Genomic DNA, 26,512 nt, shown 5'->3' on the forward strand with positions numbered 1-26,512 from the left:
GCAGAGAGCCCGATGTGGGGCTCGATCCCAGGACCCTGGGATCATGACCTGAGCCAAAGGCAGAGGCTTTAACCCGCTGGGCCACCCAGGCGCCCCAAGAATCGTTTTTATATACAGATGAGATGATAAAGTATTGATGGCTATTTGAAATTTGGTTTGTAGTTTTGTTGAGAACTTTGACTCAAGAATGTTAAGTGTCCTAATACCTTCTGCATTAAAATACTGGTTAAGTTGGTATTAACCTTTTATGATAATGCAATCATGAAGTTGTTTTTCAAGCTCAAAATTTATAAAGTTGGTAACATAACTAGGTCATTTACTTTGAAAGTAATTTTATATTTTCTCTACTAAACAGTTCTGTAGGAATGGACTAGGTGATCGTTCTTTTTTTATTAGTGGTAGGAAGGAAGCTAAATTTCAATTGAAGTAAATCTACTTTTTTTTAAAATAAGTTTTTTTTTTTTTTTTTTTCGAGAGAGAGAGAATAGGGAGGAGGGGAGAGGAGGAGGCAGAGACTCTCACAGACTCCGCACTGAGTATGGAACTCAATACACAGCATGATCTCACAACCCTGAGTGAGATCATGACCTGAGCCAAATTCAAGAGTCTGACACTCAACTGACTGAGCCACCCAGGTACCCTGAAGTAAACTTACTTTTGATAACTTAATTTTGTTTCCTTTTAATGACTCTTAACAGTTTGACTTTTACTTACTGATTTTAATCATGAAATTTATAACCCTTAGAGAATAGTAGAACAAGAGTTAGTAAAGTAAGAATAGAATAGTGGGATTAGAATAAGTAGAATAGAGGATAAGAATAAGGTTTTTTTTTTAAGTCTTTTTTTTTTTTAATTTATTTGAGAGAAAGAGAGAGAGAGAGCATGAGGGGGAAGCACAGAGGGAGAAGTAGAACCCCTGCTGAGCAGAGAGCCCGATGTGGGGCTCCATTCCAGAACTCCAGGATCCTGACCTGAGCCGAAGGCAGTCGCTCAACCAACTAAGCCACCCAGGCGTCCAGGAATAAGGTTCTAAAGTCAGTCTTAAGTGGTTCAAATCTTGGTTCCACTATACATTAGATTTGTGACCTTGGGCAAATTACTTAACATCTAAGAGAATTAGTTTTCTTCATCTATAAATGGAGTTAGAGTATTAGCTATCTGAAAGGATTGCTCTAACAGTTATTTGTGGTAATGAATATGAAATTACAGCGAAAGTGAAATTTGCTTAGAGTATGTACAGTGTTATCATTGTCAGAAAATGAGAAAGTGAAACTTATACTGATCTCAAAGAGTTCCCAATTCAAGTCCAAGATACATGTTAAGTCTGCTTCATATTCTACATTTGTAGATTCAGAATAACATAAATGAGGTATGTGGAGTCAAGTATGGAATTGAACTGAAATGCAAGTCTTCTTATTGTAGATAAGCACTGTAAATCTTCCCTGGAGAGATGTCCTTTGATGTTTAAAATGCATTACCATATTTTTATTAGTAGATCAATTCCGTGGCTCCCACAGGTGAGGATTTATTCGGAGAGCCTTTCTTCTTCCAGGACAGCTTTAAAATTTGAGTAGAATAGTGAGACTGGATGTGGCTTGGAGTCAGTTTGAAATCAGAAATTGTGACCTTCAGTTTGGTACCTGATAACTGCAAAAAAAAAAATTGCATATCTAAATTACAAAATTATATCTACCTCTTTTATCAAATTATTGACAGATTCAAATAAGAGAAATTTTGACTTTTTAAAAAAAATGTTCTTTCTAAATGACTAGTAGTAATGAAAAATGAACAGAAGGGAGAAGAGATCAACATAGCAAGAGCTGCTTGAAATATATCTGGTCAGCTTTTTTTATAAAGATCTGATTCTTGGCAATGTAAGAATACTTATTATGGTACAGTCATACATTGGAATACTGTGCAGTTGTTTTATTTTTTTTTCTTTTTTTTTTTAAGATTTTATATATTTATTTGACAGAGAGAAAGACACAGTGAGAGAGGGAACACAAGTAGGAGGAGTGGGAGAGGGAGAAGCAGGCTTCCTACTGAACAGGGAGCCCTATGCGGGGCTCGATTCCAGGACTCCGGAACCATGACCCGAGTTGAAAGCAGTGGCTTAACCCACTGAGCCACCCAGGCACCCCTGTGCAGTTGTTTTAAAAAAAGAAAACTAAAGCAGATTTATTCTCCTAATAAGGGGTAGCTTCTAATATAATAAAGCAAGATGCAGGTTGGTGCTATAATATGCTGCCACACCTTTTTTTTTTTTTTTTTTTAAGAGGAAGATATATCTGTATATACTTGTACCTTCATATTTTCATCTTTAGATTTCTGGTAAGCATAGTTACATTTGAGGGAAGGAAATTTACTTTTTATTCTATACCGCTTTATACTATTTGAATTTTTTAAAAAATCATATTGTACTGCCTTTAAACAAACTTTTTAAAAAAGATTAATGAAAGCAAAAACGTTCTGGGCATTTTGGGCAATATATAAATGTTGGTGTTTTGTAAGAAATGTTTTTTGCTGGTCATCTGTCATTGAAATGTTCTGTTCTTGTGTAATTTAGAATATCAGTAATGGTTAGAAAGTAAAGACCATTAAAATCTGAGGATTGAGGAAAAAACATTGTTTCTTTTATTCTTGAAGTTGTATCAAGATCATGCATATGGGTGCATAAAGTGGTAGTCTCACAGTGACTGGGCACTTAAAACGGAAAGATATGAGTAAAAATATTTGAATGCAGGCCCTCCGACCAAATCTGAAGGTTACGTAGCTTTAGAAAGCAGTATCCTAATGGAGAAACCAGTTTCTCCATTTTTCATCCAGGAAAACAAGCACTAGCATTTATTGAGGGTCTGTAAGTTGTCAGGAGCTTTATGAAAATTATCTTGTTTAATCATCAGTATTCCCATGAATAGGTATTATTTTTCTCCACTTTACAAATGAAGAAAGTAACCATGTAACTTCCAGAGTAACCATGTAACTTTCTTAAAGTCCCAAATACTGAAAATCTGGTATTTGAATCTAGGTCTTACTGACTCCAAAAAATCATTTTTCTCTTACTTCATGATGATATTCCTTTAGCAAAAGCATCTCTTCCTGCCTCATACGTATATTCTCTATTGTAGCTATTTGGATGACCACTGTGCAATATTTTATTTGCTTTCTTTCCAGTTGTGGTAATAAATAGTTTTGGTAGAATCAAGTTCTTTGATTTGCCACATTTTTGATGCCTGCTATACAAAGGAAGACCTGAGCCGTAATAGGGTTTTTCTCCATTTTTAAGAGTAAAAGTTAAATCAGAATTCATTTCCTCCCGGGACGCCTGGGTGGCTCAGTTGGTTAAGCAGCTGCCTTCGGCTCAGGTCATGATCCCAGCGTCCTGGGATCGAGTCCCGCATCGGGCTCCTTGCTCAGCAGGGAGCCTGCTTCTCCCTCTGCCTCTGCCTGCCATTCTGTCTGCCTGCACTCGCTCTCTCTCCCTCTCTCTCTGACAAAAAAAAAAAAAAAAAAAAAAAAATCTTAAAAAAAAGAATTCATTTCCTCCCATATATCCAGTCTGTTAGCTAGAAGGTATATTCTCTAAATTCTTCACATCTCTGCATTTGGGCTTCTGCTCCCTTTACCCTCAGATGTTGTTCCCATCACCTCCGTGCTACAAATTCCAATGGGCAAATTTCAGATTTTGTCTTGCTATATGATACTGGATAGTTGATCACTTCCTTCTTTGTAGCTTACATCTAAGTGCTTCCAAGATTTTACATATATTATCTCATTTAATATTTAAAGCCCTAGGCTGTAAGTATTAGTACTAGCTCCACTTATGAATGAGAAAACTAGGTTAGAAGAGTTAAGTAGCTTGTCCAGTGTCAAACAGCAACTCCCTGTCCTATGTATAGTTAGTGAAATGTTCTTTTCCTTTGGTTTCTAGGACAACTGGTTCTCTTTTATTTCTTCATGCATTTTTTAAAAGATTTTATTTATTTATTTGACAGAGAGAGAGAGAACCAATAGGTAGAGAGGCAGGCAGAGAGAGAGTTGGAAGTAGGCTCCCTGCTGAGCAGAGAGCCCAATGCCGGTGATCATGACCTGAACTGAAGGCAGAGACTTAACCCACTGAGTCACCCAGGTGCCCCTCTTTGTGCAGTTCTTATTCTTCTGATGTGCGTCTTCCTGTGTCTACCCTTTAATATTTGTCTTTCCTGGCAATCCATATTTCTCATTTCTTTTTGCCCTAATAATCTCCCTGAACACACTTTTGAATGGTTTTAATCATCAACTGTATACTGATGGATCCCAAACTCTTTCTCCAGTATGCATGCACTGCCTTCAGATCCAGTTTGTCCAAAATGGAACTTATCACCTTCCTCCTTCCCACAAATCACAAATTTGCTTCCTCTGTGTTCATTCTCTCAGTGACATTATTATGTACCCAACTACTGTAGCCAGAAGCCTGGAAGTCCTAATGAGTCTGCCTTTTCCCCCTCTCTTTCAGCAAGTTTTGCTTTTTCTGCTTTCTGAATATCTCTTGTGTTCATTTCTTCTCTCCAACTGCACTATCACTGCTCAAGTTTAAGCCTCATCATCTTTTGCTTGGGCTATTACCACAAAACTCTTCACTTCAGCAAAACGTCAGCTTCAACCTACCCACAACACTACTGCTGGCTTAACGGACACAGATCAGAGTGTGCTATAGACTCTTGTAGTTGTAGATAAACTCTAATCCCCTTAGCATGCCATTCAGGTCCCATGACCAACTAATGCTTGCCTCTGTCATCCAACCTTATCGTCTGCTCTTACTCCCTTACCCCTTTTAATCTAAGCGTCCTGAAATCACTTGTAATTCATGCAAATAAGTCATGATCTCTTTTCTCTTTGTGACTGCCCATGACAAGAATTCTTAGAATGCCTTCTTTCACCTTGTTCTTTTATAAGTCCCATATTTATTCTTTATGGGACAGCTCAGTCATCACTTCTCTAAGAAGCCTTCCTTTATCCCCTACCTGGGTTAGAAAACTCTCCCAAGTGATCCCATGGTTCCATGTATATATTTTTTATGGCACTTAACTCTCAAAGCTGCCTTATTCCATGTGTGGCCCCAGGTTTACAAATGAACCTTTTCCATGGCCAGGAAAAAAAGGGTAAAAGTTAAAATATATGAATGTATTTTTCCTACTATTATTAATTTTTATTTTGTTTTCCCTAGAACTTTATGAAATCTTCCTCTCAAGAGCAAAAGAACGGTGGAAAAGCTTCAGTGAAACAAGTTCAGAGAATGATGCAGAAGGTGTGATTTTTTTTCTTTTTTTTTTTTTTTTTTTTAGTACAAATTTCTGAGTGAAAACCCAGTCAGTGAAGATTCGGGTGTGATTTTTACCATGTGTCAGGAACTGTAGCAATTGCTTTACAACATTATTTCCTTTAATGTTAGTAGCCCTTTAAGTAGGTGGTATTATCCTGAATGATATAAGAGGAGACTGAGGCTCAAAGTAATTAACTTGTAAGCAGTGAAGCTGTGATGTAAACCTGTGTTTTTGGACCTTGGAACCCAGGATTTATTCACAACAGTAAGACTAATAACTTAAAAACTGAAATATTTTTAAGCCTACTTTTAACTTAAAGATAGATGGTCTTCACTCCTCACTTATGACCTATATCCTCAATCACTGCTTTCACTCACTCCCCAAAACATTATTTATAATTCTTATCATGCCTTAGCCCTTTGTTCATTGAATTAACTCATAGACTTCATCTTTCCCTCCACTCAGTTTTTTCCCTAATCATTTTGAAGAAGATAGGGACACTTTTTTCCTGTTATCATTATTTATTAAATATAGGTAAATATATTCAGTCACCTCTTGTCCTTGAATAATGGAGAGCTATTTGTCTGCCAGTCACTTTTCTTTCTGTATTTGCTCTACTTCATAGATAGCAAACATTCTTCTCTTGCCAGTAAGTAAAACTCTAAAAATGAACATGATTTAGAATGGAGAAGTGGTATGTGTTGCAGAGTGGTTTTCTAGGAGTATGTATACAACTTTATTAAATTCCTTGAATATTCTCCTATTTTTAGAAGAGTGAATAGTAGGTTAGGGAAAATTGACCAGATAAGGTTAGAGAGAAGATTTGATTTTGAGAAGTTTCATGTAAGTGTCATCCTGAGACCTGTTAGCTCTGTCAGCTATTTTTGGGAAACTAAAAGTGTAAGGAAGGTGAAGATGTAAGAAGCTGTACACTGGGGGTGCCTGGGTGGCTCAGTGGGTTAAAGCCTCTGCCTTCAGCTCAGGTCATGATCTCAGGGTCCTGGGATCGAGCCCCACATTGGGCTCTCTGCTCAGCAGGGAGCCTGCTTCCCTCTCTCTCTCTCTCTCTCTGCCTGCCTCTCTGCCTATTTGTGATCTCTCTCTCTCTGTCAAATAAATAAAATCTTTAAAAAAAAAAAAAGAAGCTGTACACTGGAAGGGCCTTAGCTGTTTCATAATTCTTTTTGAATTCATTTTATAAAGTTTTGAAAGTATAAGAATTAAAATAATTACTTACTTTTGAGACATTTTGGTCATGATTAACTGGTAAAAGTTGTACTTTAGTAGAAATTAATTTTGTGTAATGAAGAATTATTCCAATTAGAAACAGTATTCTATCTGATTTACTGATTTCTTTTCTTTTTTTTTTTTTTCTTTTTTTTTTTAAAGATTTTATTTGTTTATTTGACAGACAGAGATCACAGGTAGGCAGAGAGGCAGGCAGAGAGAGAGAGGGAAGCAGGCTCCCTGCTGAGCAGAGAGCCCGATGCGGGGCTTGATCCCAGGACCCTGGGATCATGACCTGAGCCGAAGGCAGAGGCTTTAACCCACTGAGCCACCCAGGCGCCCCTGATTTACTGATTTCTTATTACCTGTGTGTTTATAATTTGCAGTTGTCATTTACCTTTCCTGGCCATTGTTTTTTCAACTACTACTTCTGCCTCAATTCTCTTTTTTTAGACATGGATGTTAAACCATTTATCAGTGTCTGTCAAGTCTTTCACTTAAAAAACATATTTTTTCCTTTTTGTGCCTCAGTTTAGATGATTTTTATTGACCTGTAATCAATTTCTCCAATCTTCTTTTTCCCAATATCCATTCTATTAGATCTGTCCAATGAGTCTTTAATTTCAGATATTCTGTTTTGTAATTTAGAATGTCAACCTGATATTTTTTGTAGATTCTGTTTCTCTGTGGAAATTCACCTTTCCATTCCATACATTACCTCCCATCCTTTCCCTCTATTTTCTTTAACATTTAACAGTTAATATTCTCTTTTTTTTAAGATTTTATTTATTTGACAGAGAGAGATCAGAAGCAGGCAGAGAGGCAGGCAGAGAGAGAGGAGGAAGCAGGCTCCCTGCTGAGCGGAGAGCCTGATGTGGGGCTCGATCCCAGGACCCTGGGATCATGACCTGAGCTGAAGGCAGAGGCTTTAACCCACTGAGCCACCCGGCGCCCCAACAGTTAATATTCTTGTTTAATTCTAATACTGGCTCATCTTCAGGCCTGCTTCTGTGGGTTTGTTTTCCTCTTGATTGTAAGTCACATTTTCCTGCTTCTTTGCATATCTTAAAATGTTTTATTATATGTCAGTCATTCTATAGAAGAAGAGTAGATAAACTGAAGTTGATGTTTGCCCTGCAGAGGAAGCATGCTGTTTTCTGTCAGGCAGTTGGATTATCGCCTCAGTTCAGTCAGTAACTGAACTAGATTAGGCTAAGGTTTCAGCTTTAGGTAAACTTAGTTCATCATGGGTTTCACACATCTTGGTAGGAAAAACTGTTGTATTTTTTGTAGTTTATTTGTCGTATAGGCTTCTCCCTCTCCTGAGATGCTCTCCCAAAGGCTTTGTAATTTGGGGTGATTTCCTTCTGCCTTTCCAGCTGAGCCTTCTGCACTTCACTAACACTACACAGAAGTCCCATTAGGGGTAAACCAGTTATACATTCAGACTCCTCCAGATTCTATCACATCAGTCTTATTTGGCCATGGAAATCTCTTCTGGTTTCTGTTTTCTCAAGCAAGGGTACTTTTGTCTATGGCAGACTCAGTCCCAAAGTCATGGCCCAGATTTGGCATATGCCTCCAGGAAGAAAAATAGCTACCTAGGAAAGACTCTTCTTTTTCTGGGATTTAAATCATCTGGACCTCTCTTTGTCCACAGCATTCTTAAAAACCTTGTGCTATTTGAAACTTACTTATTTTTTCCAGTTGTTATTGTGGGAGTGATAATCTGCTCTTGTATAAAAACTGGAAGTAGAAACCTTTCATATACTTTTCTGATAAATACATAAATACTTTCTTCATGTAAGAAGCTCTTAAGTTCCAGCAAAAGCTGTGTGGTGTTTCTTTGAATTTCTGGATTATTCATCTTTTAACTTTCCTTAAGTAACATATCGATGCTATGTGATCATTCTGTGTGTACAAGATTGAACTGGGTATAGCCAAGTAATCATTTTAATTTTATCTACCTGACAAATGCAGGTGTATCTGTTGCTGATCGGGAGGCCAGTCTGGAATTAATTAAGTTGGACATATCCCGTACATTTCCATCCCTTTACATCTTTCAGAAGGTGAGGGTTTCTAACCAGTTGTAACCACTTTTAAATTTTTTTTTGATCCAAGGCAACGAATTCTCAAATGCATAGCTATTATTTTTTTAAAAGGCAAAACTATAAAAATTAGAGACCTTTATATGAAAGTGTGGAACTATTGGGAAAATTCTGAAGGAATGTCTGTTATTTTGACCCATTGACTGAATGCATTGTAGTTAGCATAGCCCGTAATACTTTTATTCATTATGGTGAATTTCTTTGTTTTATTTTTTATTCTGAAAGCTATTTGAATTTTAACATTTTTGCTTAGTCAGTTGTTAAAATACAAAGAACATTTTCCCAAATCTTAGTTTTCTAGGATTACTGTTGAAATAGGAAAAAATGGTTCATAAAAATGATTTTGTGCATAGGCAGTCATGAGTTGCTTATACTTTATGAGAAATGATCGTTATATTTTGTATGTACTTTTTATTTCTTACATGGAATTTCTCTAGATTGATACAATGAAATAAAAATTTTTACCATTAAGATTAAAATTATTAATAAACTTAATTTGGTGTAGCTTGATGGTTTCCTTTTGCTAAAATTATATGAAGTGAAACAGTCTGTTTTCATCATAATCTTATTGTACCAAATCTAGAAATCTTTAAAATAGTACAAAGACTGTATAACTTGCATCCATCAAGTGAGTTCATTTGACTTTTCTTTGGTTCAGGATTAAATATTTTTATTAATTCTTTAGAGAAAACATTACAGAGCATATTTAGAGTATTTCTGACAGTGACACAATATACTAACTAAAACAACTCATTTAGGAAATGCTGGAGTTTATTTAAAAATTACTTATTTGGGGGCGCCTGGGTGGCTCAGTGGGTTAAGCCGCTGCCTTCGGCTCAGGTCATGATCTCAGGGTCCTGGGATCAAGTCCCGCATCGGGCTCTCTGCTCAGCAGGGAGCCTGCTTCCCTCTCTCTCTCTCTCTCTGCATGCCTCTCCATCTACTTGTGATCTCTCTCTGTCAAATAAATAAATAAATAGATAAATAAAATCTTAAAAAAAATTACTTATTTGGGAATTAACATATAGACAGTTATTTGTGTATTTGACATTTCATTTTTCTCTCCTAAGGGTGGTCCATATCATGATGTCTTACATAGTATCTTAGGGGCATATACGTGTTATAGACCTGATGTTGGTTATGTAAGTATTTGTTTCAATCTGGTTTTTGAATATAAACATTTTATCTATCTTATCAAAGTATCTTATGTTGTACTAGCTCCCAAATGTCTGTATCACTCTGTCTTATTTTTCTTGGGGCTATCAACTAACCAGAGAGGAATCTTCCCAGGCACTTGGGAGACTGCCTGCCAGATTTCTGGGAGAGCTACTGGGGGTTTTATTATTCAATTTGTAAGCCTTTATTAATTGCCACTGTTGTTGGTGTGGTGCCTATTCCCTCCTCCCTGTGTCTGTGCCTCTGGAGATAAACCTCTTAGATTATGTTGGGTTGAGGGAAAGATAGACACCTGTCCCTATAGAATAGAGGAAGGGATTTGCTCCTTGTATAAATTTTCAGCCAATCCCAGTTTTAGCCTTATCCCTCCAATTTCAGAGCGGCCTGTAACTCCAGTTTCTGAGCCTTGCAGATTTGTGGCAGAATTGGTTTGCTGCTTATTGGCTTTCTTCTCTGCAGATATCTTAGTTTCAACATTCTCCATTTAGTTACAACTTCTGGAATGCTAGTGACATTTTTATTTACTGTTTATATTATTTTCCATTCTCTTTGTCTTCCTAGGCTCATATTGATTTTTTTCTTTAATGTCATTATAGTTGGATTTGGGAGGGAACACAGAATAATGTGAGTGCTCAGGGACACCTGGGTGGCTCAGTTGGTTAGGCAACTGCCTTTGGTTCAGGTCATGATCCTGAAGTCCCAGGATCAAGTCCCATGTCGGGCTCCCTGCTCAGTGGGGAGTCTGTGTCTCCCTCTGACCTCTCCCCTCTCATTCTCTCTCTCAAATAAATAAATAAAATCTTAAAAAAAAAAAAAAAGTGTTCAGTTTGCCATGTTTAACTGGAAGTCATGAAACCTCATCTTACCTTTGTCTTTTTTTTTTTAAGATTTTATTTATTTATTGGAGAGAGAGCGCACAAGTAGAGGGGGAGGAACAGAGGGAGAAGCTCCCACTGAGCAGGGAGCCCCAAGTGGGACTCAATCCCAGGACCCTGGGATCATGACCTGAGCCAAAGGCAGACACTTAACTGACTGAGCCACCCAGTCATCCCCAAAATAAAATCTTTAAAAAATGCGAACATTACATAATGTTTTGACTATTCTGTGACATAATACATGAGCAAGGGATTTTAGATCTTTCATTCAAATTTCACTTTCTCCATAAGGACTACTTGGACCATCTTCTTTAATATAAAACCTACCATATTCCCAAACTTGGCACTTCCCCCCCTTTACTATGCCATATTTGTGCTGTAGCCCTTATCACTTATTCTGCCTGCCACAGGCTCTATCCTCATGGAATTTATACTCTAGAAAATCAAATAGGGAATTACTGTAGATTTTGTAAAGAGTACACAGAAGAAGCCAGAGAAGTAGGAGGAGAACAAAGAAATACTGGATCACAGAAGCAAAGGGAATTCTAAGAGGGTAGAAAAGTGCCCATTGGGTTTTACAAGTTATTGGTTATCCTGGCAAGAGGAGTTTCAAGATCAGCTAGTAATGGAGTGGGAATCCAAACTGAAGTCTGCAAGAAATAAAAACTTCAAAGGGAGTTGAGAAAGTAGAAATAGTGATTGCAGGCAAACCTTGAAAACATTTGGCTGGGAAAAAGAGACGGGCGGTTTCATTGTAAATACTGTTAGTGTTGTTTTGTGTAAGTCTGTTATGCAAATCTGTACCAGAAGTGCCTGATGAAGTTTTTTTAAACAATGAGCAGCAGTTCATATTACTTATCTGCTCAAAAATGTACAACAGTTGTCCATAACTCACAAACAAGCATCTGTGTAGCTGAGCTTTTTCCTCAAGGCATTTCACTGTTGGAATTGCATCCTACTTAAGTTCTCCCAATTTCAAGATTGTGCTCCAGCTGGGCTGGTCCTATGTGTCTTTGGTCACATTTTTTTTTTTTTTTTAATTTCTTGGGATTTTTTTTTTTTTCTTATTTGTTCATCCTGCTTTTCCAGGAACCCAGCCTACTTCTACCCTCCCACCACCTCTTCTGTCTTAGAACTTCAGTAGCACTTTTCATACATTTCTTTTATTCTTAGTTCCTCACTTTATACCTCAGACAGATGTGCTGTGACAATGAAGACAATCACCAGATTTTCAATGTCCTCTACTTTGAAAGACTTCAGAGTGAGAGAAAATGAAAGTGAGATTAGTACATGGAGATAGGCTTTTGTAGCAAGTAAAAGCTGATACTTTCTCCTTTTTCTCCAAAATTTTCCCTAATCTTTTTAAACCATAACACATGAACAAAAAAATTTAAGATTAGGGAGATTTCATAGTTATTGACAGGTTCTCTGTATTTACTTTCATTGACAAAAAGAAAACTTGGTTAATTCTACTTTAATATCACTTTATAATTTTTAAGGAATACAATAAGATAAACTGTATTGAATTATTGTAAGCACAATTTGATGAATTTCTTTTCTTTGAAGGTCCAAGGGATGTCCTTCATAGCAGCAGTTCTCATTCTCAATTTGGAAGAGGCAGATGCCTTCATTGCATTTGCAAACCTCCTCAATAAGCCATGCCAGCTGGCCTTTTTTCGTGTGGATCACAACATGGTATGAACATTTGGAAGGAATTGTGTTTTCCTTTGACTGTCAGTTTCTATAGTCTGAATGCTCTTTTAGAGTGAAAAACAATAATTACAAGACCAAAATAATCTGATCTAAAATAAGTTTTTCATTGAATTATAATTTTACAAATGCTTGATAAAAAGACTCGGAAAGAAGTGCTAAGCAAGATTTTCTTTTAATTTTTTAAGGGTTTAATTTCTCTATTTCTAAAGTATACTGTTCAGTAACTTTATTGATATTTCTGTCTTTAGATGTTGAAATATTTTGCAACGTTTGAAGTATTTTTTGAAGAAAATCTCTCCAAACTATTTCTTCATTTCAAATCTTACAGTCTTACACCAGACATATACTTGATCGACTGGTAAGTCATTAACATCAATAAAATAGTATAACTTTTTGTGTATTTTAGGAACAAGAGTAAATCTCAGGCACAGGATTATACAGATAAAAACTCCTTCCCTTAACAAATAGAGAAACTCGGACATTTTTGTGGGGAGGCATTTGATTAAGAACATGGACTCTGGACTGAAATCAGAATCCCTCAGTTTGTGTATTAGTTTTTTATCTATAAAATGGGAATAATATCTTTATCTTGGGTTGTAGTGAGAGTGTTTTACATGGATTATCTCCTTCAATGGGTGCATGCTATGCTCAGGAGAGAGCTATTTCTTTATCATTCTTAACACACAAGAGCTTAGATAGTTATGATATGTTTTTTTGGTTTGTTTTGTTTTTTTTTTTTTACTGAGGGCTTTGTTTTTTTCAAGGCTTTATCCTGCTTTTTGACAGAGGAGTGATGCTTTATTTAGGTGCTAGTGCCTTTTTCTCAACGTTGTACTTACAGTTCTTCCTTGCCGAGGACTCTTGCAAGCCGTCACCAATTGATTATAGAATGGTGGGATGGTGAATTTTCCAAAGGGATGGAGCAATTATCTTAAGATAGCGTGTTAAAAGTACATGTGAAACATTCAAACCTTAAACCCCAGTCATCAAATTCAGTGGATTTCCTGTAAATGAGACTAAGTTTCACTATAGAAAAATAATTAATGGCTTTGATCAAGTATGCTATATTCCCAGTTTTTTGGGTTTTCTTTTATTTAAGCTTTTTAAAAAACTTAGTTATTTTTCAGTGTTTTTTTTTTTCTTTTTGGTGCAAGAGAGGTCTTGTTTTTTTTTTTTCTTCTTTTTTAAAGATAGATTTATTTATTTATTTATTTATTTGACACAGAGAGAGAGAGAGAGAGAGATCACAAGCAGGCAGGCAGAGGGGGGGGGGGAAGCAGGCTCCCTGCGGAGCAGAGATCCCAATGTGGGGCTTGATCCCAGGACCCTGAGATCATGACCTGAGCCCAAGGCAGAGGCTTAACCCTCTGAGCTACCCAGGAGCCCCTGTTTGTTCTTTTAAAGATTTTATTTATTTATTTGAGAGAGAGAGTTAGAGAGCATGAGATGGAAGAGGGTCAGAGGGAGAAGCACACTCCTTGCTGAGCAGGCAGCCCGATGTGGGACTCAATCCCAGGACTCCAGGATCATGATCTGAGCCGAAGGCAGTTGCTTAACCAGGTGAGCCACCCAGATGCCCAAAAAAGGTGGTTTTATTAAAGGATGGGGACAGAACCCGAGGCAGAAAGAGGTGCTGCCTCAGTGTGTTCTTTTCCATTTCTACTGGGAATATTAGAGTTCCTCTGGAAAAGCCCCAAGATAATGGAGAAAAGAAAAGTTTTATGTTACGAGACCCAGAGGACCAAGGTCAAATACTAAATCTGTAGAGAAGGGGCAAAAATACTCAATTGCCAGTCTTGAGGAGTGTGAACGAACATAAGGCAAACCAGTATCACATTTGGTAATAGGGAGCAGAATGTAATTAGTAGTGAGTACTGCTGGTACCTTCTCTCATTTTGAGCAATGAATTACTATCCTCTGTACTACCAGGGGTGTGCTTTTATTATGCAATTAAATATGTGTTACTTAAGAAATAGACATGGATTTTTGTTTCACTGCCTCTGTTGAACTTATTACCTATGTAAGTAGTAAAACTTAGTTCCTTCCTTAAGTTTCATCAGCACTACCTCAGATAAAGCACAGTCTTTGTAAAAAAAAAAAATTGTGTACTTTGGGAGCTCTTGGCTCCCAAAGGTGGGGTATGCAACTCTTGATCTCAGGGTTATAAGTTTGAACCCCATATTGAGTGTAGAGATTAGTTTTTTGAAAAGAGAAAAAAAAAGTGTGCTTTGCCAAGGCAGCTTCAAGAGAAGTTCTCTAGCATCTACTGCCCTATTTCCCCAACCAGAGCACAGCCCTGAAGCTCCACTGGATAAAGAATTGCATGAACGGGGCGCCTGGGTGGCTCAGTCTGTTAAGCGGCTGCCTTGGCCTTGGGTCATGATCCCAAGGTCCTGTGATCGGGCCCGCATTGGGCTCCCTCGGCGTAGAGCCTGCTTCTCCTTTCCCACTCCCCCTGCTTGTGTTCGCTCTTTCACTGTCTCTCTCTGTCAAATAAATAAAATCTTAAAAAAAAAAAAATTACATAATCAGACATTGTCAGATAGGATGGGAAAAACCATTTTAGTGATTCTGTTGGAGCTATACATGCTACAAAAGAAGTAGTAAGTAAAGTTAGGTAAAGGAAAGAAAGAACCAGTAGATGTTTGTGGGAGGAGAAAAGAGAGAAGTCTGATTACAATTTTGTATTTAGGTTACTAAAAGATGATACTTGGATTCCTCATACAAAAATAAGTAACTTTTGTTGAGCCTTTCTTATGTGCCAGGCACTATTCTGAATACTTTACATTTATTCCTTTAATTTTCAAAACAATCCTGAGAGGTAGATAATAGTACTCTTTATTTACTAATGAGGAAATGGAGGCACAGCAAGGATGGATATCTTGCTCAAGGTAACACTCTAATGTCAAACTTAAACATTCTGGTTTCAGAGCCCATCCCCTTAACCACTAGGTGTTTTTGCCACTCTTAATTTCTGTTAGGCCATGTCTCTGTGGAAGGTGGTAAGTTACTTTTACTTACTTTCCCACTATTCAAATTCTTTGAAGGAAGGAGTAGTATCTTATTTATCTTTTTATCCCTAATTAAGCACTGTTCTTTTTATATAGAGATGATTAATGAGTGAATGAATAAATGAATGAAGAACTTCAATGACTATTTTCTCCCTAATTTTAGGATCTTCACACTCTATAGCAAATCACTACCACTTGATCTGGCCTGTCGAGTCTGGGATGTATTTTGCAGAGATGGGGAGGAATTTTTATTTAGGACTGGATTAGGAATCCTCCGATTATATGAAGATATTCTCCTACAAATGGACTTTATTCATATAGCACAGTTTCTAACTAAATTGCCAGAAGATATCACATCAGAAAAGCTGTTCAGCTGTATTGCAGCCATTCAGATGCAAAATAGCACCAAAAAATGGACTCAGGTAGAGTGACCTTTTCCTACTTCTTCTAATGGATGTGTTAAAACAACCAGTTGACTTATAAAAAACTTATTTCTCAGGGGCGCCTGGGTGGCTCAGTGGGTTAATAAGCTTCTGCCTTCAGATGGGGTCATGATCTCGGGGTCATGATCTCAGGGTCCTGGGATCGAGCCCCGTGTTGGGCTCTCTGCTCAGCGGGGAGCCTGCTTCCCCCTCTATCTCTGCCTGCTGCTCTTGCCTACGTGTGATTTCTCTCTCTCTGTCAAATAAATAAGTAAAATCTTAAAAAAAAAAAAAACCAAAATACCTTATTTCTCAAATGTTAGTGCCTAATTAAAAAACAAAAAAATAATTTTTGACTTTGAAAAGGCAAGAATTTAAAGTCGATTTCTCCTCTCTCACCTATCCAAAGCTATGGTTTTATTTTTATGTAACTCCAATAACTTTGGTATTTTTTTTTTTACTATGGTATTTCAAATAGACAACAATTATATCAGACACCTGCTGGGTGGCTCATTTGGTTCGATGTCTAACTCTTGGTCTCAGCTCAGATCTTGATCTCAGGGTCATGAGTTCAGGTTCTGTGTCATGGAGCCTACTTTAAAAAACAAAAACAAAACAACCTACCTTGTGCTAAAGATTTGCAACAGAAAGAATATAATGTATGATCTTGGCTTTTTAGATGCCTAGTCCTGTTAAGGAAGCAAACATTGGCAGTCTAAGTTAAGTGCCATAAAAGCATTATAACTTGCTCCTTGAATGATAGATGGTAGTCATCATAAGCTCACAGTTTTATTGCTTACTAAAATGAAGTGTCAGAAAATATGCGTCTAGAAAATGTTCTGTTACCAAGTAGTAATTTCAGAATATTTGGCAAGTGATGAAAACTGGAATCTAATTGTATACCATAAAATTGGGTTGAAAAGAACAAGAGGATTTGAGAAAATAGCAGTCTTCCGGGTGATAGAGTTAAATACACTAAAGCTTTTTCATGTTAATAAACTATAGTTACTTAAACCTCTTTAATCTGTGTGGTAGTTAATTTTGAGGATTAATCTTTCCTTTATATAATTTCCAGGTCTTTGCATCTGTAATGAAGGATATTAAAGAAGGAGACAAGAATAATAGTCCTGCTCTGAAAAGCTAATCTTCAAAATTAACAGACTAATTGAAACATAAATAATGTTTTGATAAAAGTTTTTCATTTCTTATGTAAAAAGCGTGGAAGAAAATGTTGGAGAAATCTAAAAGAATCAAGACATGGGAAACTGCTGATTTTGAATTCCATGGCTGAAGTAAATGAAATGAGTAACCAATTGACAGTATTAATAAAAAAGTATTTTGTAGGGAGAGCCATTTTACAAAGGGAAGAGTTTAAATGGCTAGTTCATACTCCATAATTTGGAGTGAAGTTTAATGCAATAAACTTTTTTAACAGCTTTGGAGATTATTCAAATTTTTACATCTTTTCTTTTTTTAACAGTTACCATAAAAGCACTTTGGAGGTCAGAGCAGGATTGTTAAATACTACTTTAACTTCCAAAATACTATTTGAAATAAACACCTGAATACAAATATTATCTCCAGTTCCAACCTTTTGAAGATATTAGAGAACAAGAGAAAGCAACTTTGTAGATTATTTAAGTCACTGAAATTGTTGTCTTCATTCACAGGCTGGGACAAATTGGAGTTTTCTGGGAACTGGAAATACTGATGGGAGCTTGTTTCACATTTGTTTAGGTGTTTTTCCACAGTATCATGTTTGTTTGTTTTTGAAGGAAAATTGTTTCTTAAGGAATACCCATCACTCAAAGAATTTTAGCCTTTCTGTTTAGTCTAAGAAGTTGTTCATCTAGTAATTTAAGGAAGCTAACTGGTAGAAGGAAAGTTTTTTGCACTTTAATGGACTGAAGACTTGATTTTGGAAGTAAGTCCATGAATATAAATGAGATTTTTCACTGGTAAGAGTTAAAACATACAAATTCTGAGAGTTCTGAAATAGCATGCTACTTGGCAAGACTTTAAACTTTTTAGTTAAAATTCCTTCAGTGTCTGTAGAAACAAAATTTAATTCCAGTTTTAAAATTGAAATCTTAATATGTAGCCAAGTCTATGACTTGTAAAACACTGTGCATAATTTTCTAATCAATGGAAATAAGAGTAAAGGAAAAAGATAAAATTAACTTTTTTCTAATGAGTCTAACTTTGATGGTATAGTGGATAAAGAAATTAATTATTGGTAAATCAACATGAATTTTATTATAACACATTTAATCCTTAAACCTAAAATAAATCACTTGAGTATTATAAGTGATATCTGTATAACATGCTCTTTGGTTAATAATTAGATGTACAGTGTGCTTTTATGTTTGCAGTTTTGTTTAAAACAACACTTGAGCATACTATTTCTGTTAGTCGTATATAGTCTTCAAACTAACAAGCCTGAAAAACTTGTTAGTTCAGTGACTGCCTCTTTAGGAGTATGGGACCAGATGGTGTCCATATATTTTTACCCCATGGGTCATTCTAGCCTAGGGACCACTAGTGGAACCCTCAGAAGTTAACTCCTATCTTAGGAGCTTACTTAGTGGAAACTGGTATTGTAATACATATTGAGGGAGTACCCAGGGTCTTAGTAGGTTTTAGAATGACGTTTTTAACTCTGGTAACTACTTCCTCGATATTGGTGGCCCTGATATAAGAGGGAATGTAACCCCTGGCAGTAATCTCGTTGAAGTTATACTACCTGCCTAAATTTAATCTTACTTGTGTGTATTTGTTTCCTGAGTTTGACCTAAATTACTGTATTTTTTTTTCTCATTTTTATTATTGTACAGTTTCTTTACTTTTCAAGTATAAATGTGTATATAAAATGTAAATACAAGGAATTCACTAAAAACCACTATTAATAATTACTGTGTAAATAAAACTTGTAAGCAGAGTAATTACTTGAAATGAGTCTTCATTACTTCGGGGATAACTGGTTTATTTAACCACATTTGGAGAAAAAAAATGAATAATTTCCCCCCCCAGATTTCTCTTCCAAGGGATATTCTAGTCCTTCAGCCTCTTGAGACTCCCAGTACTGGCAGCTCAAATATTATCCAGTATCTTCCTTTGAATCTCCTATACAGGCAGTATAGGGTTATTCAACATGGTCAGTATATGATGGAATTTTTTTGGCTAAAGTATATTTTCAATTAAAAAATAAGTTTTCCTAAAGTCTTCAAGGTGATGTTAAATTTAATATGTATAGAATGTTTCATTTGTTTTATATATCTATATCTATATTTATATATATATAATTTCTTACTTCACTGTCCTTTCAGCCCAGGTATACATTGTATTATTTAAGTGTTACCTAGAAGATCCAAGTAACTGGCATAGTTTTCTAAGAGTCATAGAATATTCATAATTTTTGCTGATTTCTTTTGTAGCGATGATCTTTATATGATGTTATTGGCTTGGGTATATTTGTCTGATTTTATAGAAGTTAGGTAACATTTGCAAAATGGCATTAATATTTTCAAGCCTCTGACTTCAGGATAACAGCTTTCCTTGTAGCTTAGGAATTGATCCTATTTTTATCTAGAGCAGTCAACGTTTTAGACTCTATACTACTGGAGGGTATAATTCTAAAGCATATAATCATGGAATAATTTATATTCATAATGCCACATGGTTATTTTGATTTTTCTTATTTTTTATTGGATAAGACTATTTTGTATTCCATGAGCATATTCAGACAGCAGAGATGGGTGTAAAAGAGGCAAAAAAAAAATGTGACAAAATAGTATTGGGAATCAGCTTTTAATTTACCATGACTAGTTGACATATATGTGTCAGAAAACAAAGTCTTACCTCTGGGGAAAAATGATTTTTGTGTCAAATTCATATTAGTTTGATATTGTCAAAGCAGTGTCCAAAATATGAATTCCCAAATGTAGTAAAACTTCATTAATTAGAACTGCACTGCTTCACAACATATAAAAACAAAAAATAGAAGATTTTAGAGAAACTAGTGACTTAAGAGAGAGAAGAAAATCTGGCCCTTTAAAAATATTGTTTGTTAACTGAGGGTTACTTGGGGGGTGGCAGGGAGGGAGAGGATGGCTGGGTGATGGACATTGGGGAGGGTATGTGCTCTGGTGAGTGCTGTGAATTGTGGGAGACTGATGATTCACAGACCTGTACCCCGAACCACTGAAGCAAATAATACACTATGTGTTAATAAATATATATCCTGAAGTAAATAATACATTGTGTGTGTGTGTGTGTGTAGTTTACTAACAGTGTAACTGCAGTAGAAGTAAATAACTTGGTACTTTGAATGAAAGTAGGAACATTTGCTAAGCTCTGCTAAACACTGTCTCTTAATATTTTGATAAGCTAAATAAAATTGCAAGGCTTAGGAAGTTAGCAAAATTACATTTCTTTCCAAACATTCTACCGTTCATATTTATCTTCCCTCAGTTCCAATTAATAAGGTTTTACTGTTTTCATTCTGTGGGTGGGTTTATTTTCTAATAAATAACCAGAAAAAACTTTGACTTTTAAAAAAAATTGCATTACAAAGTATTTTTATTTGTTGAACATTTACATAAACCATACTTTCATGATTTTATTTCAAATGACTTTTATTGCATTGAATTTGGAAAATCATTTTTATAATAAAAATGTAAACTAATTCAGATTTGGAAAAGTATATAAAATTGACAACAATATTGTATATATGTTCTCATTTTTCATTTTCAGGCAGAAAACTATACAGTTGTTTTATAAAAGCAGAAAGTAAAGCTTCACTTTTTCCTGTTCTAGGCAATACTGATAATCAATATTGTAAGTAAATGATATATTTTGATTATTACATAAATCTTAAGGCTTTTAATTTTAGCATCTATATTATTAAGAAACTTTGAAAGGGAAGTAATGACTTGATTAAAATCTTGTAGATTGTATTTAGGGTGCCTATGTTTGGACTTTGAGAGTGAAAAGATAAATTGGAAAGTGTTTGAATGATAGGGTTTGTTCTAGAAGTAAACCCAAGTGATTTTTAAATAAATTTTAGTGTAGAAAGGGAATTTCTCATTACTTTGTCTTAATATCTCTTCTGATTTGGTTTTTAAGGCCATTTATGTGAGCCCTTGAAAAGTAAACAGTGCTCATCAAATTTTTAATTAGACTACATGTTTTACTCTTTAAAAAAAAAAAGAAAAATGAGAGAAAGTGAGCACGAGCAGTAGGGAGAGGGAGAGGGAGAGGGAGAAACAGGCTCCTTGCTGAGCAGGGAGCCCAATGTGGAACTCAGTCCAAGGATCCTGGGATCATGACCTGAACCCAAGGCAAACGCTTAACTGACTGGGCCACCCAGGCGCCCCTGTTTTCTTCTTTTTTAAAAATGCAGGGCTGGGGCACCTGGGTGGCTCAGCGGGTTAAGCCTCTGCCTTCGGCTCAGGTCATGATCTCAGGGTCCTGGGATCGAGCCCCACATCAGGCTCTCTGCTCAGCGGGGAGCCTGCTTCTCCCTCTCTCTCTCTGCCTGCCTCTCTGCCTCCTTGTGATCTCTGTCTCTCTGTCAGATAGATTAAAAAAAAAAAAAAAATGCAAGGCCGCCTGGGTGGCTCAGTCGGTTAAGTGGCTGCCTTCAGCTTGGGTCATGATCGCAGGGTCCTGGGATCGAGCCCTGAATCGGGCTCTCTGCTCAGCAGGGAGCCTGCTTCCTCCTCTCTCTCTCTGCCTGCCTCTCTGCCTACTTGTGATCTCTCTCTGTCAAATAAAATAAAATCTTAAAAAAAATAAACAGAGAATGGGATAATAGGTAATCTAAGATTCCTGAACAGACTACAGGAAAATGGATGCAGAGCATGACATAAGTGCAAGTGGAAAAGGTGTTCAGGAAGGTAGGTTTTTTTAAATTTGGTGTTGGGATTCTGAAAGGGGAGTTCTGAATGTAAATGTTGTTTACTTTGGGAGGTAGGCAAGAAGTGGGGCCATCTAGCATAAGCAAGAGGGAACATGGTTTTGTTTTTTGATTTTGGGGATCCCCCCCCCACTTCTACAACTGGGTGGATAAACAAAACCACTAATATGAAAGGGATTTCTAGGAGAGGTAGACATTTTATGTGGGTGAGGGAAAATCATGACTGTAACATCTTAGAAGTAAATATCAGTGCCTCATCTGGACAGTCTGCCTCTGACTTTTGTATCCCCCCTCCCCTGCCAACTTTGCTTCAATCATACTGGCCACCTTCTAATATTCAAACATGCCCAAGCTTATTCTTGCCTTAGTCTCTTTGCACTAGCAATAGCTTCTGCTTGGACTTCAGTGAGGGTTTCAAAACAAGTCTCCCCAGAATGTGCCAATTTTGCATGCTCATTATTTTGAGCGGAAGACATGAAGGCCCAAAAGACTCAAGAAGAGTTTTTTAGGTTCCCCCTCAATTGCCTGAAAGAATTTAGATAAAGGGGCTGGTCCAGAAAGAGAAATATCACCAAAGATAGTTAAAAAGAATATGGAGTAGATATGGTAAGCTGGTAATCTGGGTAGGGCCTATTTGTTCAAAGTTCTCTCTGTTCCTTTCCCTGTGCTTGACCTGGCTACCATTTGTTTGCCAAACATTTGTTCTTCACCTTTTCATGTGAATTGTCTTCTTTCCCTTTGAAGTCCCAGATCCCATCCCCTTCTTTGTAACTCAAATGGTGTATAAGCTTCAATTGCCTGATTGTTGGGGAACCTCTTGTTTTCATTGTGGGGCTCCTATATGTATGTAAGTAATTATATTTGTTTTTCTTTTGTTAACCTGTCATAGGTCATTTTGATAAATAGACCAGATAAAAGAGCCTAGAGAGGTAGAGGAAAAATTTTTCTTCCCCTACAGTCTGCTACCACAAAGGGAAAAAATTCTCTGGCTGCTCTCTGTCACTCTGAGGCTGCTACAGCTGAGAGATCCTGGGACCTCTGGAAAAAAGCTGGCAGAAGGTAAGAATTCTTACCCAATCACTCTCCCATCTTTGCCTGCAGGGTAGGGTGGAAGCAAGAGTCCTTTCTTTTCCTTCTCTAAATTTAGGTTAGCAGGAGGAAATATTTGTGGAACTAGTTCCTTGGGTATAGCAACTCTGGTAAGGATTTATTATAAGTACTCTTGATTTTTGTTGCTCCTTTTCCTCCCAGAGATGATCCCCAATGTTTTTCTTTATCTCCGTCTGTCTCTGGCATAGGCCCTGTAAGTCAGCTGTTCAAGCCAGCCTTACAGACTAGTGAGTTCACAGTCCTCACCAGACCAGTGTCAGTGTAAACAAACTTTGTTGTGGTCTAATGGGCACACGAGGTAAAGGCTCTTGCTAAGGGACATCTATGAAGCCAAAGCTACAAAATTGATGGGCATGGGTTGAACACCTCAGACCTGTTAGAGTGCTAAGGTGGTACCTTAGGATAGGATTAGTTGGTCACTGAATGGGTTGCATTGCACAGGTCACCTGCCAACCTCAAGAAAATGTCTGTGCAACAAGTACACGCCACATAATCCCCAACCCAGCAGCACATCCTCCTTAGATATTAGTTTGGCTCCAAGAGACCCAAGGATTAACCCAGAACTGTTACTGTGCATATGAGAAAAACCAGATGGAAGTTTTCCTTTTGTCTTACTCTATGTCTTGAAAACTTGGCTTTGTGACTAGTGAGAATATTGTCTCTGGTCATGGACAACTGGAAGGGTGAGGGTACCAGTGTGCATCTTGGTGGCCAGTTGATTATAGACTGAGGTTCCCAGTCACCAAATCACAAGTAGCATTCTCTTCATCTGACTGTGCCAACTTCAGGGAAGCTTATCAGAAGGGGCTTTTGTCATCTCAACCTTCATTGTTTTATTGGTGCTGGAAAAAATCCCATTCCAGTAGTGCCTAAATCCCATTCCAGTAGTGCCTGCCCGGTGTCACAGATTAGTGGGTCTATGCCTGGAGGCAACCAAGACATTGTTTTCACTGCACAATTTTTAACGCCTGTACCCTGTGATGAGGGGCTTTTGTTTCCTAGACTATGTTTGGAGTGAATTTTTTGGATCATGGGGCTGCATCTTCTGCACCCACTCCACGGATGCCTGTTGTATTTATGGTAAAAATTTATTCTGATCCCGAAAGTTGCCTCTCGGTCTTTCCACAAAAAGGCTTACTGACTTGAGTTGCTATTAGAATAAATATACCATGGTAGGTCTTACTCATCAGTGGCCAGATAATGGACTTCTTGAACTACAAAAATTTGTACATTTGAAAAGTTTTTAGAAAGCTCTCATCCTAAACAACTGTCTTAACTGGTACCTATGGAAAGACCAAATTGAAAAGAGGACAGAGAGAAGTATAATGGCTAGCCTTAGGGATTCCCTTAATAAGAGGAAAGAATGGAAATCAAATTTAGAACAAAAATTAAAAACCACATCTTATTGAAGTCCTTCCTTCTCCTTCCTCTTAAACACACTTTTATGTCCAGCTTTCTGTCCCTTACCCTTCAGATCTTTTGGATCTCGGGACCCTGGGTCGAAGACCCTCCTCTCAAAGCCCTACTCCATCTCCTCAGCCAATTCTCTTAGATCCTAAAATTTCTCCAATTTCTTCACAAAATCCCTTAAATACCCAGCTGTCCGTGTTCATTTCCCTTGATTTGCAAGATTTACAAAGAGCATTCTGGACTAATCTCCAGGCCCGGAATATGCAGGTTGCTCACATAAACACTAGAAGCCAGGAAGTGAACTTAGCACAAGCACCTGAGAAGGACGTAGGGCTTTCTTTGTTATTCCTTATAACTTCTATTTTCCAGGTCTCTATAAGCAGTCTCTGCCAGCTTCAGGCATTCCTATGTTATATACTTTGCAGATGTCTCCTGGACATCCACCGTAAAGAATTCATGTCCCCTGGAGAGCAGCAGATCTTTTGAATTTTAAAACCCTTTTACCTCTACTTTGAGAAGATCTCAAGAAATTTAGAGAGGAGTTGGAAAGATTAGTGGCCATTAACAACCCCATTCACAGGGACCTATGTTGACTACTAAAGGGTGTTCTTCCTGCCCATGATTATACTGTAGTTATCGGACAAGCCAGACAGCCCCCTGGGGAAAACCCCACACACGGAGGAAACAGATGGCCAGAACTTCTTCCAGGTCCTCCTATGAATGCCCAGGAAATGGCTCAGCTGGAGGCTCATATTCAAGGCTTGATAGAAACAATATTGACGACTACCCCCTCCCCACAAAGTGAACTAGTCTAAGGTTGAATTTTGCACTCAGAAGAGAAAAGACCTTTCTTGAACACTTTATACAGACTTTCCAGTACCTTACTGTATTAAACCCAGAAGGCCCAGAAGATAGATATCTTTTAATTTCTGCTTTAGTGGGAAATTTTCTCCCTAGTATAAAAAAAGGCATGGCAGTCCTGCCAATCTCTGAGGGTTGTAAGGGAGGCAGCTACTCATTCTTTGAAAATAGCTTACCAGAATACAAGAGGAGGGGTGCCCGGCTGGCTCAGTTGGTAGACCATGTGACTCTTGATCTTGGGGTTGTGAGTTCGAGGCCCATGTTGGGTGTAGAGGTAATCTAAAAAAATATTTTTAAAAGAATACAAGAGGAAATAAGTTAAAAGCAACAGTTCTTGCTTTGCAACTTGAATCTTCAGAAAAGCAAAAGCATGATTCTGAGAGTAACTCAAAATCTACTTAGAGCCCTCCCCATTTACCTCCAGACACTTGCAGATACTGTAAAAAAAAAAAAAAAAACCAAACAAACAAAAAAAACAGTGTTTTTGGAAGAAAAATTGTCCTGCACATAAGAGAAAGGAAAGTTTAAGGGACAGAAACAATCTGCCTAGACTCTATCACCCCCCAGAAGGTTTTTCTCCTGTGGGACAGTTCCCCTTCAAATGAAAGGGTCAGCTGATTATTACACCCCAGAGTCTGCCATTAAATCTAGAATAGAGGATTGGGAATTAGACTTTTTTTTTTTAAGATTTTATTTATTTTTTTGAGAGAGAGAGAAAACATGAGCAGAGGGGAGCAGCAAAGGGAGAGAGAGAAGCAGATTCCCCACTGAGCAGGCACCCTGATGTGGGATTCAGTCCAAGGACCCTGGGATCATGACCTGAGCCAAAGGCAGATAGTTAAGGACTGAGACACCCAGGCACCCCAACGGAATTGGATTTCTTAATTGACCCTGGTGTAACTTTCTCCATAATCTGCTCAGAGAATTTATCTCTGCCTGTCACCCCTGATTCTATTCAAGCTACAGGGAGTCCCTGGGCAACCAATTTCACTGCCTCTGTCCCAACTCACCCCATTATCTTTAGGCACTCTTAATAGCCATCATGCTTTTTTTTTGTTGTTGTTTTAAGATTTTATTTATTTGAGAGTAAGAGAGAGGCAGAGAGAGTATGAGAGTAAGAGAGAAGCAGAGAGAATAATTGGGGGTGGGGCGGAGGGAAAGGGAGAAGCAGACTCCCTGCTGAGCATGGACCCAGTTCGGGCCTTAATCTCAGGACCCTGAGATCATGACCTTAACTAACTGAGCCACCTAGGTGCCCCCAGTCATGTTTTTCTGGTCTCCCATCTCCTCACCAGCATAACTTTCAGGTGGAGGTTTGTTATGTAAATTTAATGCCACTATAAAATATAATAAAGGCATTTTTATTTCCCTATCCTCAA

General features: G+C 37.4%; 1 protein-coding gene across 1 annotated transcript in view; it reads left to right on the forward strand.

Annotated features, from left to right (window-relative positions):
• The window catches only part of LOC111144923 (TBC1 domain family member 12), a 102,391-nt gene extending 83,614 nt beyond the window's left edge, over positions 1 to 18,777 (forward strand). Inside the window, exons 7-13 of the mRNA XM_022499533.1 lie at positions 5,207 to 5,287; positions 8,511 to 8,599; positions 9,709 to 9,780; positions 12,256 to 12,384; positions 12,651 to 12,760; positions 15,577 to 15,835; positions 16,911 to 18,777. Of these exons, the coding sequence (XP_022355241.1) occupies positions 5,207 to 5,287; positions 8,511 to 8,599; positions 9,709 to 9,780; positions 12,256 to 12,384; positions 12,651 to 12,760; positions 15,577 to 15,835; positions 16,911 to 16,979 (809 nt within the window). The 3' untranslated portion in view covers positions 16,980 to 18,777. The remainder of the gene's footprint in view (positions 1 to 5,206; positions 5,288 to 8,510; positions 8,600 to 9,708; positions 9,781 to 12,255; positions 12,385 to 12,650; positions 12,761 to 15,576; positions 15,836 to 16,910) is intronic.
• The last annotated feature ends 7,735 nt before the right edge of the window (positions 18,778 to 26,512 follow it).

The sequence above is a fragment of the Enhydra lutris genome, unplaced genomic scaffold (assembly GCF_002288905.1).
Source record: "Enhydra lutris kenyoni isolate GAN:26980312 unplaced genomic scaffold, ASM228890v2 scaffoldscaffold12, whole genome shotgun sequence".
Taxonomy (NCBI): domain Eukaryota; kingdom Metazoa; phylum Chordata; class Mammalia; order Carnivora; family Mustelidae; genus Enhydra; species Enhydra lutris.